At 38.6% G+C, this 12,434-nt stretch overlaps 1 protein-coding gene across 1 annotated transcript; it reads left to right on the top strand.

Annotated features, from left to right (window-relative positions):
- Nucleotides 1–1,592: 1,592 nt before the first annotated feature.
- psen2 (presenilin 2) lies at nt 1,593–12,332 on the top strand. Its single transcript, XM_084073299.1, has 11 exons — nt 1,593–1,721; nt 3,326–3,498; nt 4,070–4,275; nt 5,605–5,746; nt 6,258–6,325; nt 7,032–7,252; nt 7,657–7,755; nt 8,895–8,969; nt 9,853–9,975; nt 10,131–10,246; nt 10,701–12,332. The coding sequence occupies exons 2-11, from the start codon at nt 3,361–3,363 to the stop codon at nt 10,854–10,856; spliced, it is 1,344 nt and encodes a 447-aa protein (XP_083929425.1). The 5' UTR covers nt 1,593–1,721; nt 3,326–3,360; the 3' UTR covers nt 10,857–12,332.
- Nucleotides 12,333–12,434: the final 102 nt, after the last annotated feature.

Genomic DNA, 12,434 nt, shown 5'->3' with positions numbered 1-12,434 from the left:
CTAACTCTATAACAAATGTGCTGGCAAGAATTCTTTTCCTGATTTTTCACAGTCTAATGTTGGCAGGTATAGGGCCCCTCAAATATGAGCATGTTCATTTATTTATTTTAGATATGTTTAGTAAATAATAGCGTTACAGTAGCTGTAGAATACAACTCTCGTAGACGTATTTATGATTCTGACGTTTTCATGATTGAAAACGTCAGAATCATAAATACGTCTACGAGAGTTGTATTCTAAGGCTAGCGTTACAGTATTATCTACTCAGCTATCCTATGATTAAACCTTTGCATATGTGCACTCTACAAAGCTGAAACCATTTGCAGGGAGAACAGGACAGTTAGAGAAGAGTGTGGACTGGACTGGAGGATGGGCAGTAAAATCCTTATTATTAGTGTAAAAATGTGGTCAAAGAAACACAAAGTAGCAATAGGACTACAAAAATGATACTGTGTTTTATCATGTAATCTATAGACATATGAGAGTCTTCACTAAGAACCAACTTGTATCACAGAGAAATCTCTACATACACAATGCAATGCCTCCCTCAGGTGTCTGTACGCGCGTACACACACACGCGCGCGCGCACACGCACACACACACACACACACACACACACACACACACACACACACACACACACACACACACACACACACACACACACACACACACACACACACACACACACACACACACACACACACACACACACGAGGGTAATGGATCAATTGCAAAATAAATAGCTCCACCTTGTGGACATATAATTCCAATACACTCGATGTTTAGGGAACTTACCATATTTATGTTATTCATAATTTCTAAACATAACTTGCAAGGGTTTGTTTGATACACCATGAGTGTCACAATCATATCATCAGTGAATGAATTACAATAGATTTTCGCTTCTTCTGTGCGCCACTCTTGTACAACGAACTAGGGCATTAATTTACGAAAAAACATGAAAAGTTGAAATATTAAAGATATGAGTTTTCTGCCCGGCCCCGACCCGAACATAAGTTAAACACTATAGCCGCACGCGCACTTCGCGCACACAGTGCGTGGTGGAAAAAGTAAAAAAAAAATAACTAAAAGTATCAATACTGCAATGTAGAAATACTCTGTTATAAGTCCAGCATTCAAAATTTACTTGAGTAAAAGTACAAAAGTATTAGCATCTATATATACCTAAAGTACCAAAAGTAAAAGTACTCATTTGTAGAATGTCCCATTTTACAAGTTTTCAAAAGTATAAAGATCTTTTGAAAATAGCAGATCTACAATTGCTCGCAACATGAGCTTGTAGATCGGCTATTTTCAAATGGTTGAAATTAATAATAATCAAAATCTTCAAAGTAAACTAAAGTTTTCAAATACTTGTAGTGGAGTAAAAAGTACAATATTTGCCCCTGAGATGTAGTGGAGTAGAAGTAAAAGTATTGCAAATTGGAAATACTCCAGTAAAGTACATAATACTTAAAATGTTCACTTAACAGTGAGTACAAGTACTACTAGTTACTTTCCACCACTGCGTGCAGGGCTTTCTGGTCATGAGGTCTCAAGTGACGTCATTCTCGAGTGATCACGTGGTCTGTTCCAAATCAGCTGACAGACGCAGCCGTCTCTTCCTTGTTGATCCTGTGTTTCTGCTTCCCGTCGGTGGAGAAATAAACCAATGATGTATTAACACTTTTCATGAGAAACAAGTGGAATTCGTGAAGGTAATTACTTTGTTTTGGGACAACATCATTGGGTTTAGTACGTGGCAATCATAGTAACGCCAAACGATTACAGTACGTATGACGTATTAGGGCAGTAGTTAGTTTTCAACCCTTTTCATATCACGGTCCATTATTTATTCGGCCACGGACCACCGTTTGATAAGATTTAGCCTCTCAGACCCAAAACCAAAAGTATTCTGTTGTCGATAAGATGTGTCCACCCATGCTGTATGGATGCTTGTACCATGTAGGAGAGAACAGGCACACGTTGATCAAAATAACAATTCTTCTACATTCTGTAATTGTGTAGACTTCTTGTAAATTAAGTAATACAGATGTTTAACAATAATGTAACTCTTGAGAGCGTAAAATGAAACCAAATGGACCCGTAAGGGTCCATTTGTTTTCATTTTACTCTCTCACGAGTTTCATATTTTACTCTCTCAAGAGTTAAATATCTATAAGGGTCCATTTGGTTTCATTTTACTCTCTCAAGAGTTAAATATCTATAAGGGTCCATTTGGTTTCATTTTACTCTCTCAAGAGTTAAATATCTATAAGGGTCCATTTGGTTACCAAGTCTCCTTCATTTAGCTGGGGATCACCTGGAACCCCCTCAAGGACCACTGGTTGAGAACCACTGTGGGGAGCAGTCGGCAAGATTCACCTTCACATTTGTGATTGTGTTGCTAGGCTGCTTGCAATCTATGACGAATCAGTTTTATTCAGTTCTTCATCTTATTAATGGGCTCCTTATAATGCTCCTTAATGTGCTCCTTATAACCAGTGGTGGACAGTAATGGAGTAAATGTACTTGAGTACTGTACTTAAGTACAGATTCTGAGGATTTGTACTTTACTTGAGTATTCGATTTTTTAAATACTTATTACTCTTACTTGAGTATATTTCCAAGATAAATATTTTACTTTTACTCGAGTACATTTCTAGGAAGGCTGTAAAGTACTGAGTACTTTTAGGTTGGCTGTTCTTTTTCCTTTCCCTATTAAAAATGCAATTGGCCACACTTCTGCTCTCACACTAGCTGTGTTTCTGGCTTCCCCCTACGCTCTTTGTTAGATATTGTATGTGGTGTATAGAGTAGAAGTATTTAGTTCTGGTTCCTCAGTCACTTCTATGTATTTATGGGTGTTTCTGGGCTTTGTATAACAAGCACATCAGTGCATGCTGTGCATGTGCTTTCATAGAGTTACTTCTCTGAAACAAGAGTTACAAGATCCTATAAATTCATTGTGAAAACATTACAGCGATTCATTGATATAAAAAATAAGAAATGTTCTTCTACTTTTACTCTTACTTGTAAAGCATGTACTTTTAAGTACTTAAGTATATGTTTAAAAGCAATGACTTTTTTACTCTTGTTTGAGTAACATTTTGACTGAACTACTTTTAATTGTAGTGCAGTAAATTTGACCAGGAGTATCTGTACTCTTACTCAAGTACTGGGGTGGAGTACTTCGTCCACCTCTGCTTATAACACCTACGATAGCTAACAACTGGGAAGTTTATGAAAGTGCAGGAATAATAAAGACATTTATAATTTTGGATCAAATGAATCAGGTCTAATGTTGTGGTCACCTGTTCAGGTTTTTGCCTTGGTGTGGTTGTGAATATTACACCCATGAATACATCAGACAGCGAGGAGGACTCTTACAATGAGAGGACTGCTTTGGTCCCATCCGAGAATCCGGTTGTACCGCCTTACCAGCCAGAGCCGGACCAGCCCATGGACCAGCCCACAGATATGGAGCCCAAAAGGGTAAGTGTTAGTTATACAGTTAAATCCTCGCCCTGTGTTAATTCTCTGAGACTCTGACTCTGAGAGTACATGGAACATGGGTCTATTACGCACTCGGAGTAACAAATGTGTAAATGAACACTGAGGATTTTTCGGTGTATTGATATTTCTACTAATGATTGACTATTAGACGATTAGTATTAGACACTACTTTAAGTAGTGTTTAATACTGAATACTAATATGAACCCATGTACCTCACATCATGATGTAAATGTTATTATGTTGGGTTGTCATCATTGGATGAAGATTATTGCAAGGCTTATAACAAATTTCCCTGTGGCTTTCCAAAGTCTGGAGCCCACAACTGCAAGAAAAACCAAAGTTATCTATCGATCTAGGTGTCGTGATGCGCTGCCTGTGAGCATGTAGATCTGCTATTTCCACTATATTTGAAATACGTCTTTTAAGTGGTTAATGTCAAATGTTTAATACAGCAATGCATTGATATGTAAAAGTTAATGTCATTTGTACTTTTGAATACTTACGGTTTTAATTTTATTCCCCCCACCCACCCACCCACGTTCAATGCAGAGTCGGCCAGACGGGAGGGGAGCGCCGGTTGGTGTGGACCACAGCACTGTAGAGCGTGAGCCAGATATGGATGAGGAGGAACTGACCCTTAAATATGGAGCGAAGCACGTCATCATGCTGTTTGTTCCTGTCACTCTCTGCATGGTGGTGGTGGTTGCCACCATCAAATCTGTCAGCTTCTACTCGGAGAAGAACGGACAGCAGCTGTACGTGTTCATTCCGTTGTTGCATGCACATAACTTATTATTTGAAGCATCTGTGTGGTTTATTAGCTGTTTATCAAGGTTTTGGAGCATCTAAAGTGAGTTGCGGAGGAGAGGCATGCGAGAAAGGTTGAGACTTAAAATCACTGATGCACCAGAATGCCCCATTGTTATGTTTTTTTAACAAGGTTCCTGCCTAGGTTTGCAAAGTCTGGAAATGTGTGTGAAAAACACAAATATAAACAGTTCCAGATCTTTACAAGTTTCAACGTTTCTTGAAATTCTGGGAAAATAAGGGGAAAAGTTTTCATCCGGAATTGGATAACAAAAGCTGAAGTTGGTACTCGAAATAGGAACCGTGCTGACAGCATGAGAACCCATTGTTGTTTTTGGGGCCAGGACAAGGGAAAACAACATGTGCATCTTATATTTCCTTTTAAAACTTTGTAAAATGACTCCTCCTCAGTGATACATTACTGAAAGACACAGAAGTCTCCTATTCCATTTGTTTGACAGAACTTGTCATATTAACTTAAAGGTCCCAGGTTTTATCACCACTTGTCCATCAGTAGACATGTGCTGTTTAGTGGTTGAGCCAGACCCCACATTTCTCATTAATTTCAAATCATCCAATCAACCAACTTAATGGGCCTTTTTGATTAACTCTCTGGGCTGGCATTCATGCATGTTGCATACCTGTCAACCTAGTCTTGCGTAGCCACACAACTATTCTACAATCTCAGAATGCTATATAGAGTCTGGAACTACACCTCCCGAAAACCGAGAACGGAAGCTGTCATCTGTTAGTCATTTCCGTTCACTAAATTTTAAAATATCTTTACATTTTATTTTAGAATGTCCATGTCTGATAAGCAGCAAACTATATATGCTTCAATTATTGGGATTTATATACAGTCACACATTTTTGTGCGACTGTAACAACGAAACGAAAGCAGGGAAGAGGCGTCACATTCGCATTTCCGTGCTCCAGACTGTGTGACGGAAGCATTTGAAAATTGTGGGAGGCAACAGTCTGGCTCGCAAGACTTCTGTCAACCTAACAATAATAGGAAGAAACTGTAATAGGAAGAAACATTTGTAACCTGACATCATCAATATGATGCATCAACTTGACATCAGAGATCCAAAAGGAAGCCATGTGTGGAACTGACAGTCTTGTATCCATGTACTTATTATATACTGACTTGATGACTCCAATGACAAAGACACACACACACACAATGTTATTGGTAAAAGGGAGAGTTACATAATTCCTATGTATTAATGACTAGTGTCAAGATGCTGATGAGGTTTTGTTTGGTGTACCTGCAGGATTTATACTCCCTTCACAGAGGACACGCCATCAGTGGGCCTGCGTCTCCTCAACTCTCTCCTGAACACCATCATCATGATCAGCGTCATTGTGGTCATGACCATCTTCCTGGTGGTCTTGTACAAGTACCGCTGTTACAAGGTTAGAACTGTGTATTTTGGGAAATGTGGGTTTAAAAAGAAGTTAATATTTTCATCTCACTAGGTGTTTTGTTTTGTTTTTGTGGGGTGTTTTTTTTTGTTGATGTTGGACACAACAGAACTTTCTTCTGTACTGGCCCCTATGTTCACATAAAGATAAGAGCTACTTTGGCATGTCTGTCATTCAGCATTGAAACTGCTACACACAGACTCCTGGGGCTTGCAGCATGCACTGATCTCAATGTACATTTATGTCACTGATAAGTCTGTATTTATTGTATGATAGCCAAAGCAGAAATATAAAAAAACTTTTCACAATCTATTTTATCCAACAGTGAATATATTGAATTGGTCTTTGTGGGATTGCTGCATAGACATACCTACACTTTGTATGGTAACAGTGCATACTTATGCACATGCTTATAGGAAAAACAGGAACTCACACAAAGAAAAATAGTTTTCTCCCCAATGTAAGACATTTTAATGTATCCTTGTGTGTGACTTTGTCTTAGTTCATCCATGGGTGGCTGATACTCTCCTCTCTTATGCTGCTCTTCTGGTTCAGTTACATGTATCTGGGGTAAGTAATCTCATGTGAAACAGCTTACTGTATGCTATGCTGATACAGAGTGACACCGTTCACAGATCTCAACATTCAACATTCAACACAAGATGTTGTCATATGGTTCAATTTGGTTTCAGTTGTGTGGTCTCTCTATTTCATAATGTATGAGTGATGGGAAACTGTCTCTAGTCAGAATATTGGCGCATGGGTAAAGTACCTGTCTGCCACAGCATAGTCTACTGTAGGCCTTATACTGTACCATCGGTCGAAGCCGAGCATTTATATGAACTCAACACAATTGGCCTGTGTTTAGGGGAGGGAAGCCGGGCGTCTTTGTTACTGCATGTACAGGCTGGGGTGGTGCCAATCATCGGGGTTTGTTGAGTGCGAGGACTAGGATGGAGGTGCTACATCCTCCCAGTGGGGGCTCCTTACTGGCAGGTGCACCAGTAAGGTAGAAGAGCAGTGGCAACACAAATGTGTGGGGAGGACTTCATTTGCATAATGACTATATTTGGAGAGAAAAGGAGAGGTTAGTTATCTCTCTCTCTGTCCTTTTATCGCTCCCCTCACAAGGGCAAGTAAAGGCTGGGTAATGTGATGATGAAGGGATTTCTTACAATTGGATATAGAATTTTGGAAATCGCCCAAGCCTAGGTGTGTGTGTGTGTGTGTGCGCACGCCTGTGTGTATTTTAACTTTCTCTGACTTATCTGCTCAGGGAGGTGTTTAAGACATACAACATAGCCATGGACTACCCCACAGTGGCCGTCATCGTCTGGAACTTTGGGGCAGTGGGGATGATCTGTATTCACTGGAAAGGACCTCTGCAGCTCCAACAGGCGTACCTAATTATCATCAGTGCTCTCATGGCCCTCGTCTTTGTCAAGTACCTGCCTGAGTGGTCTGCCTGGGTCATACTAGGGGCTATCTCCATCTATGGTAAATGAGTATAGATTAATATATTGTGATTATCTACCACCCCGTAATTGTGCTGATTAGTAAGTTACGATTCAGGAACACTAACAGATGTTGCTATGTACAGTATGAGCATGAAGGTGATACTGTACCATATAAGTAAATAGAATCCCTACCCACGACAGTGTTTGTGCCAAACTCATGTAATTTGGTCTACCCAGGGTATGTAACCCATAACTAATGCCACACATGATTCAGAATCATCTTTATTGACCCATCACAGGTTTACAGGTGTAAAACAGGGGGTGAAATTATTTTTTGTGCAAGCTCCATTCACAGTATGACCGTAGTTAGCCCGAACATGACTATGGAAGTTTGACTTTTATTTGTGCTTTAAGTGCTTCAAAGTCATGTTCTTTTGTTAACAGATTTAGTTGCAGTCCTGTGTCCCAAAGGCCCTCTGAGGATGCTGGTGGAAACGGCCCAGGAACGCAATGAACCAATTTTCCCTGCCCTCATATACTCATGTAGGTATACAATTTAGTTTATGTTCTTATCCAGAGTGAATTACAAGTGGAACAGTATAATAGAGTTAATTTCGAGGTCATCGCCCCAAGCAGCCATTAGTGAGGAGAACACAGGTCAGAATTGTAATACCTGATTGTCAGCTGCTAAGTCTAGGCCATTCTGTTATCATTGGTTTTTGCAATTTGTGTTTGTTCATATGCAGCTCTGTTTAAATGTAGGGTAAGTGTTATTTTTTGGTTAAAACAAAAGGTTTTTATTCTGATACTCTTTGTTGCTCAGTTGCAGAATTTTAAATGTTCAGGTCGGTGGCCAATCTTCAGCCAATCAGGAGAAAGTACTCATTTATCAGCTTAAATTTTATAGTGTTCCAGTTCCAATTTTGTCTTCTCATTTCTGTGTCATCACTTCCAATTTCACTTGTATCTGTATTCTGTGTGAGTTCTCTCTCCTGATTGGATAGCATTGGTATCCTGACCTGAAAATGAATTTTCTGTTTAATCAAGAGCTGGACAAACACTCTATACTACAGCGCAATGAGAACTATCAGAATATGGAGCAATTTAACACTTTATTTTAACAAAAAGATATCACTTACCCTACCTTTAACTCATATAATTTGTATTATTGATCATATTGGCTTTATTTATTATTTGATTGTCTGTAAAGTACTTTGTAGTAATATTCTGGAAGTTCAGTTAAACTGCGTTTTTAAGAGTACAGTGTCTAACTTCAATATAGTGATGTATTTCTAAATTAAACAGGATCGGGAGGCATGTTATGTCATCCTCCCGATGACATAACATCGGGAGGAATCTGATTAGAATGTTGAAAAGTAACCGTGTCATAACAAACATGGATGAATTAGATTTTGAAGTTGAAGATTGAGGTGGATGTCATATTATTGGTTGAAATTGGTTGGTCCAACCTATGTAAGCTCAAGTCATACTGTATTTTCTTTTACAGGAAATTTGAATAGAACTACATTGATTTGCTTTTTCGTCTTTTCTTTTTTGGCTTACTGTTATAGGTGTGCAATATCTTAGGCATTTTTCATTTAGTTTCAACTTTTAAGTACCTTATTTTTCATATTTATGTTATTTCTCAAGTCAGCTGACCTACTCATGTCTTCAATTTCCAGCCGCCATGATATGGATGGTAGGAATGGCTAACCCTCCAGAAAGCAGAGGGGCCGGTAACGGTAATGATGGTACAGGTATGTCTTGTGTTTTTCTAAACAAACTTTAACCAAATGAAATGTTTAGTATGCCCCCAAGGCCAAAGAAATAAATACAAATGTAATCATATTTAAAAAGGCTCCTTAGATGAAAGGTATGCTAGAAAGTTGTCTTAAGATTTCTTAAAAGTCCATTGATTAAAGGCCCTTCCACTGAGTCCGTATTTTGCGCACTGCTGCATATTATCCTATTCGTTGTGAAAACAAAGGAAACAAAATTGAGTCATCAATCAGTGAAGATGATTTTGTGGTCACAAAACAGAAAAATGAAAATGAAATATTGGTATATCCACTCCTGTAATCGCATCAAGACAGAGCAAGGAGAGTTTCACCTGCTGATCCTGACATCAAGGAGCTGCGCAATTATCGTTTCAAGGTTTGTTTAAGTGGCCCAGTTTAGTAATACTGGAGCCACAATTTCCGTGACTCAGTTGATCCTGACCAGTGGCTGGCACCAGGGACACAAGCACACTTTAAGGGTTTAATTGGCATTCCAAATTGTGCCATCGCGTTAGAGTAGGTAATGGACTGAATCTGCAGATAGACTATTCAGGGTCCAGCCTCAAAACACTGCAATATACAGACAAGATGATGAATTAGAAGGAAAAAAAAACTCAGGAAATGGAGCCTGATCTGAAATCTTGAATGATGGTCCCATAGTTGTTTTGTTTTCTTTGCCTTTTCATGTACAAACAAACTGTGCGTGGTTCAAAGTTAGTCTAGCAGAACGCCACTCAGATCTCTAGTGATGGAAAGTACCTAACATGAGCACCAAAACAATAGTCAGGTGAGGCTTTGACTTGCATTGCGCGTCATCATTTACAGTAGGTCTAGTTTTAACTGCTGCTGTTTTGTGTCTCAGACGAGGAGGCCCATCAGAGTGATGGCAGTGATGTAGAGACAGACAGGACAACGGAGCCAGACCGCAGAGTGCCCTCAGGAATGGCCAGGTCCTATTCAACAGAGGAAGATCTGGAAGAGGACAGTAAGTCATAATTTAATTGAAAATGGTTTAAAAGTGGTTTATGTGAGTTATCAACGTTTTTGTCTTCAGGTAAAATATTTAGGTTTAAAGGTATTTAATATACTGAAAGGGTCAATATCTAAAGGATCGACTGGATTTGTGTTTTGTCTCTCTAGGAGGGATAAAGTTGGGTCTAGGGGACTTCATCTTCTACAGCGTACTGGTAGGGAAGGCTGCTGCCACTGGTGGAGACTGGAACACCTTGCTAGCCTGTTTTGTGGCTATTCTCATAGTAAGTTAAATGTTTCCAACTGGTATTTTTAATGCAAAGGAAATTATTTTAACTAGCTTCCCATACAAAAAACAGTGTCAAAAAACAGTACAGTTTCACTTATATTAAAATACTGTAGGCAATAACAGAAAGTAAGACATCAACTCTTCTGAACTCTTTTGGTGTCTGCATTTCTCAACACTTAAATTGGAGACTTTTTAAGATATCACCTATGTACTGTATTACAACTTTCACCATAATGTAAACAAGATGTAGGACTAAGGGCTATATTTTTTTGTTGAAAACATTGAGTTTTGATATATACATATTTTTTGAAGGGCATGCATTCAAATACATGATACAGGTTATACTGAAAGACATAGTGCCAGCACGGAAACGATGCACATTCTTTAGATCAGACTACACATTTCCTACCACGGTAAATTTATAATTCTCTACCCTCTGTGTCATGCAGGGATTGTGCCTCACCCTTCTGCTTCTGGCCATTTTTAAGAAGGCTCTACCAGCCCTTCCTATCTCTATCACCTTTGGCTTGGTCTTCTACTTCTCAACAGACTACCTTGTCAGACCCTTCATGGAAAACCTTGCTGCTCACCAGTACTATATCTAAGCTTCAACCCAACTCCTGCTCCCCATCTCTAGGGATTTGAATGGTCAGCATTAATGAACAGATGCTTCTCTCCCATGTCGTCTTTTGCGTTATCCGGGAATGTTTTTTTTTTTTCTTCAACTAAAGCTTTGCATGGAAGCTGGGCAAAGGATTCAGACCTTGTATTAGCAAGCACGAATATGTTGAAGCCCACACTGCAGTGGTGTGGCCAATCAGCCACTCACGTAGCCAATTCCTAACAACACCAGTTGCAGTGCATCCAAGACCATCCTGAAATTGGCATTGTATGCCCATGCCATTAGGGATGTTGGGAAGTGGGCAGAGAGGATCAGGGATTGTTAGTTTCATGCGGCCTTCTACGTGGGAGTTATGGCAACTAGCCTGATTTCAAGTGATGCGGGTATATCTTTTTCCAAAATTTGAAATTTGTCACTTCATAGCTGTTGTTGGACGGAAACAGTCTCTACAATACTTTTTCCCACGGTCTCACCACCTATATTTGAAATTGTACCAATTATGATAATGAAACTTACTCAATACATAAATGAGTATGTATCTTTTATATACGTTTTTTTTAAGCCACAAAAGTGATGATATATTTACCTGAACCTGGCTCATATTGTCCATGCGATTAACCAAACTAGAGTTTAGAGTTCGATTTACATGGTGAATGCATTACCAAAATTCAATCTATATTTTGTCTGTCTCCCTTAAATCTCTTTTTTTATTACCCATAAGAGAATATTCCAGTAAGATATTTACAATCAAGGATATTACGGATAGACAACTTGTGTTACATGAACATAATATATACTCTGGTTGCCCCCTTCCCATTTCTAATTAAGATGGATAGCATAGAACCCAATAATTAATCATTGATACATATTGGTTAAATGATCAATGTTGATTCCGTCGATTTAATTTGTGCAAGTGATACACTGGAAATATTGTATACAGATCTTGGAAACAACGGTGTGCCAATATTTTCTCTATAGGTCAGTTTTAACCATTCATTATTCACATTCTGTTCTTACAAATTGTCTAACTCAGTGAATTTTGGAACTTGTCAGCAGTTTTCTGCACCTTCATTGCTATTCAGTTGCCATTTACCACATGACGTAACATTCTAGAGAGGTAGACAAAATAACACTGACAGCAGTGTTATTTGGTTGGGGGACTTTTACTTGCTATAGGAGTATGTACTGTATTTAGTCTTTATATTGAAGATGTATATTTTATAGACTGTAATTAAGGTGTAACATTTGATTTTGTAACTAAATAATGAAAATGAAGTGATTGTTCCCAAACGGTCATTTTTGTTAATTCAAATTACTGTTTCTATTGTGATGTGCAAATAAAGTGGTACACAATATACAAAGGGCCTAGAGCTAGACACTATGTAAACCTGTGTACAAAGCAAAAGTTTCAAAATGCTGACCTGTGATAATGACAATTAAAAACTTGTAATTTATTTTTTATTGAGAAATTTCAATGGTCTATTTAGAAGCAAATGGTATTTAAAATAATACATGCTGTCATTGGCAAAGACTTGAGTTTATATTTTACATATGTATTTAA

The sequence above is a fragment of the Gymnoscopelus microlampas genome, assembly GCF_963454915.1.
Source record: "Gymnoscopelus microlampas genome assembly, chromosome: 2".
NCBI lineage: Eukaryota > Metazoa > Chordata > Actinopteri > Myctophiformes > Myctophidae > Gymnoscopelus > Gymnoscopelus microlampas.
This window is presented reverse-complemented; position numbering and strand designations above follow the sequence as displayed.

What these genes read in the sequence shown, in the direction of transcription:
- psen2 (XM_084073299.1), top strand. Translation starts at nt 3,361, where the DNA reads ATGAATACATCAGACAGCGAGGAGGACTCTTACAATGAGAGGACTGCT. An exon ending in GAGAAGAACGGACAGCAGCT is followed by an intron (nt 4,276 to 5,604) that starts GTACGTGTTCAT and finishes GTGTACCTGCAG; the next exon opens with GATTTATACTCCCTTCACAG. An exon ending in TAACGGTAATGATGGTACAG is followed by an intron (nt 8,970 to 9,852) that starts GTATGTCTTGTG and finishes TTTGTGTCTCAG; the next exon opens with ACGAGGAGGCCCATCAGAGT.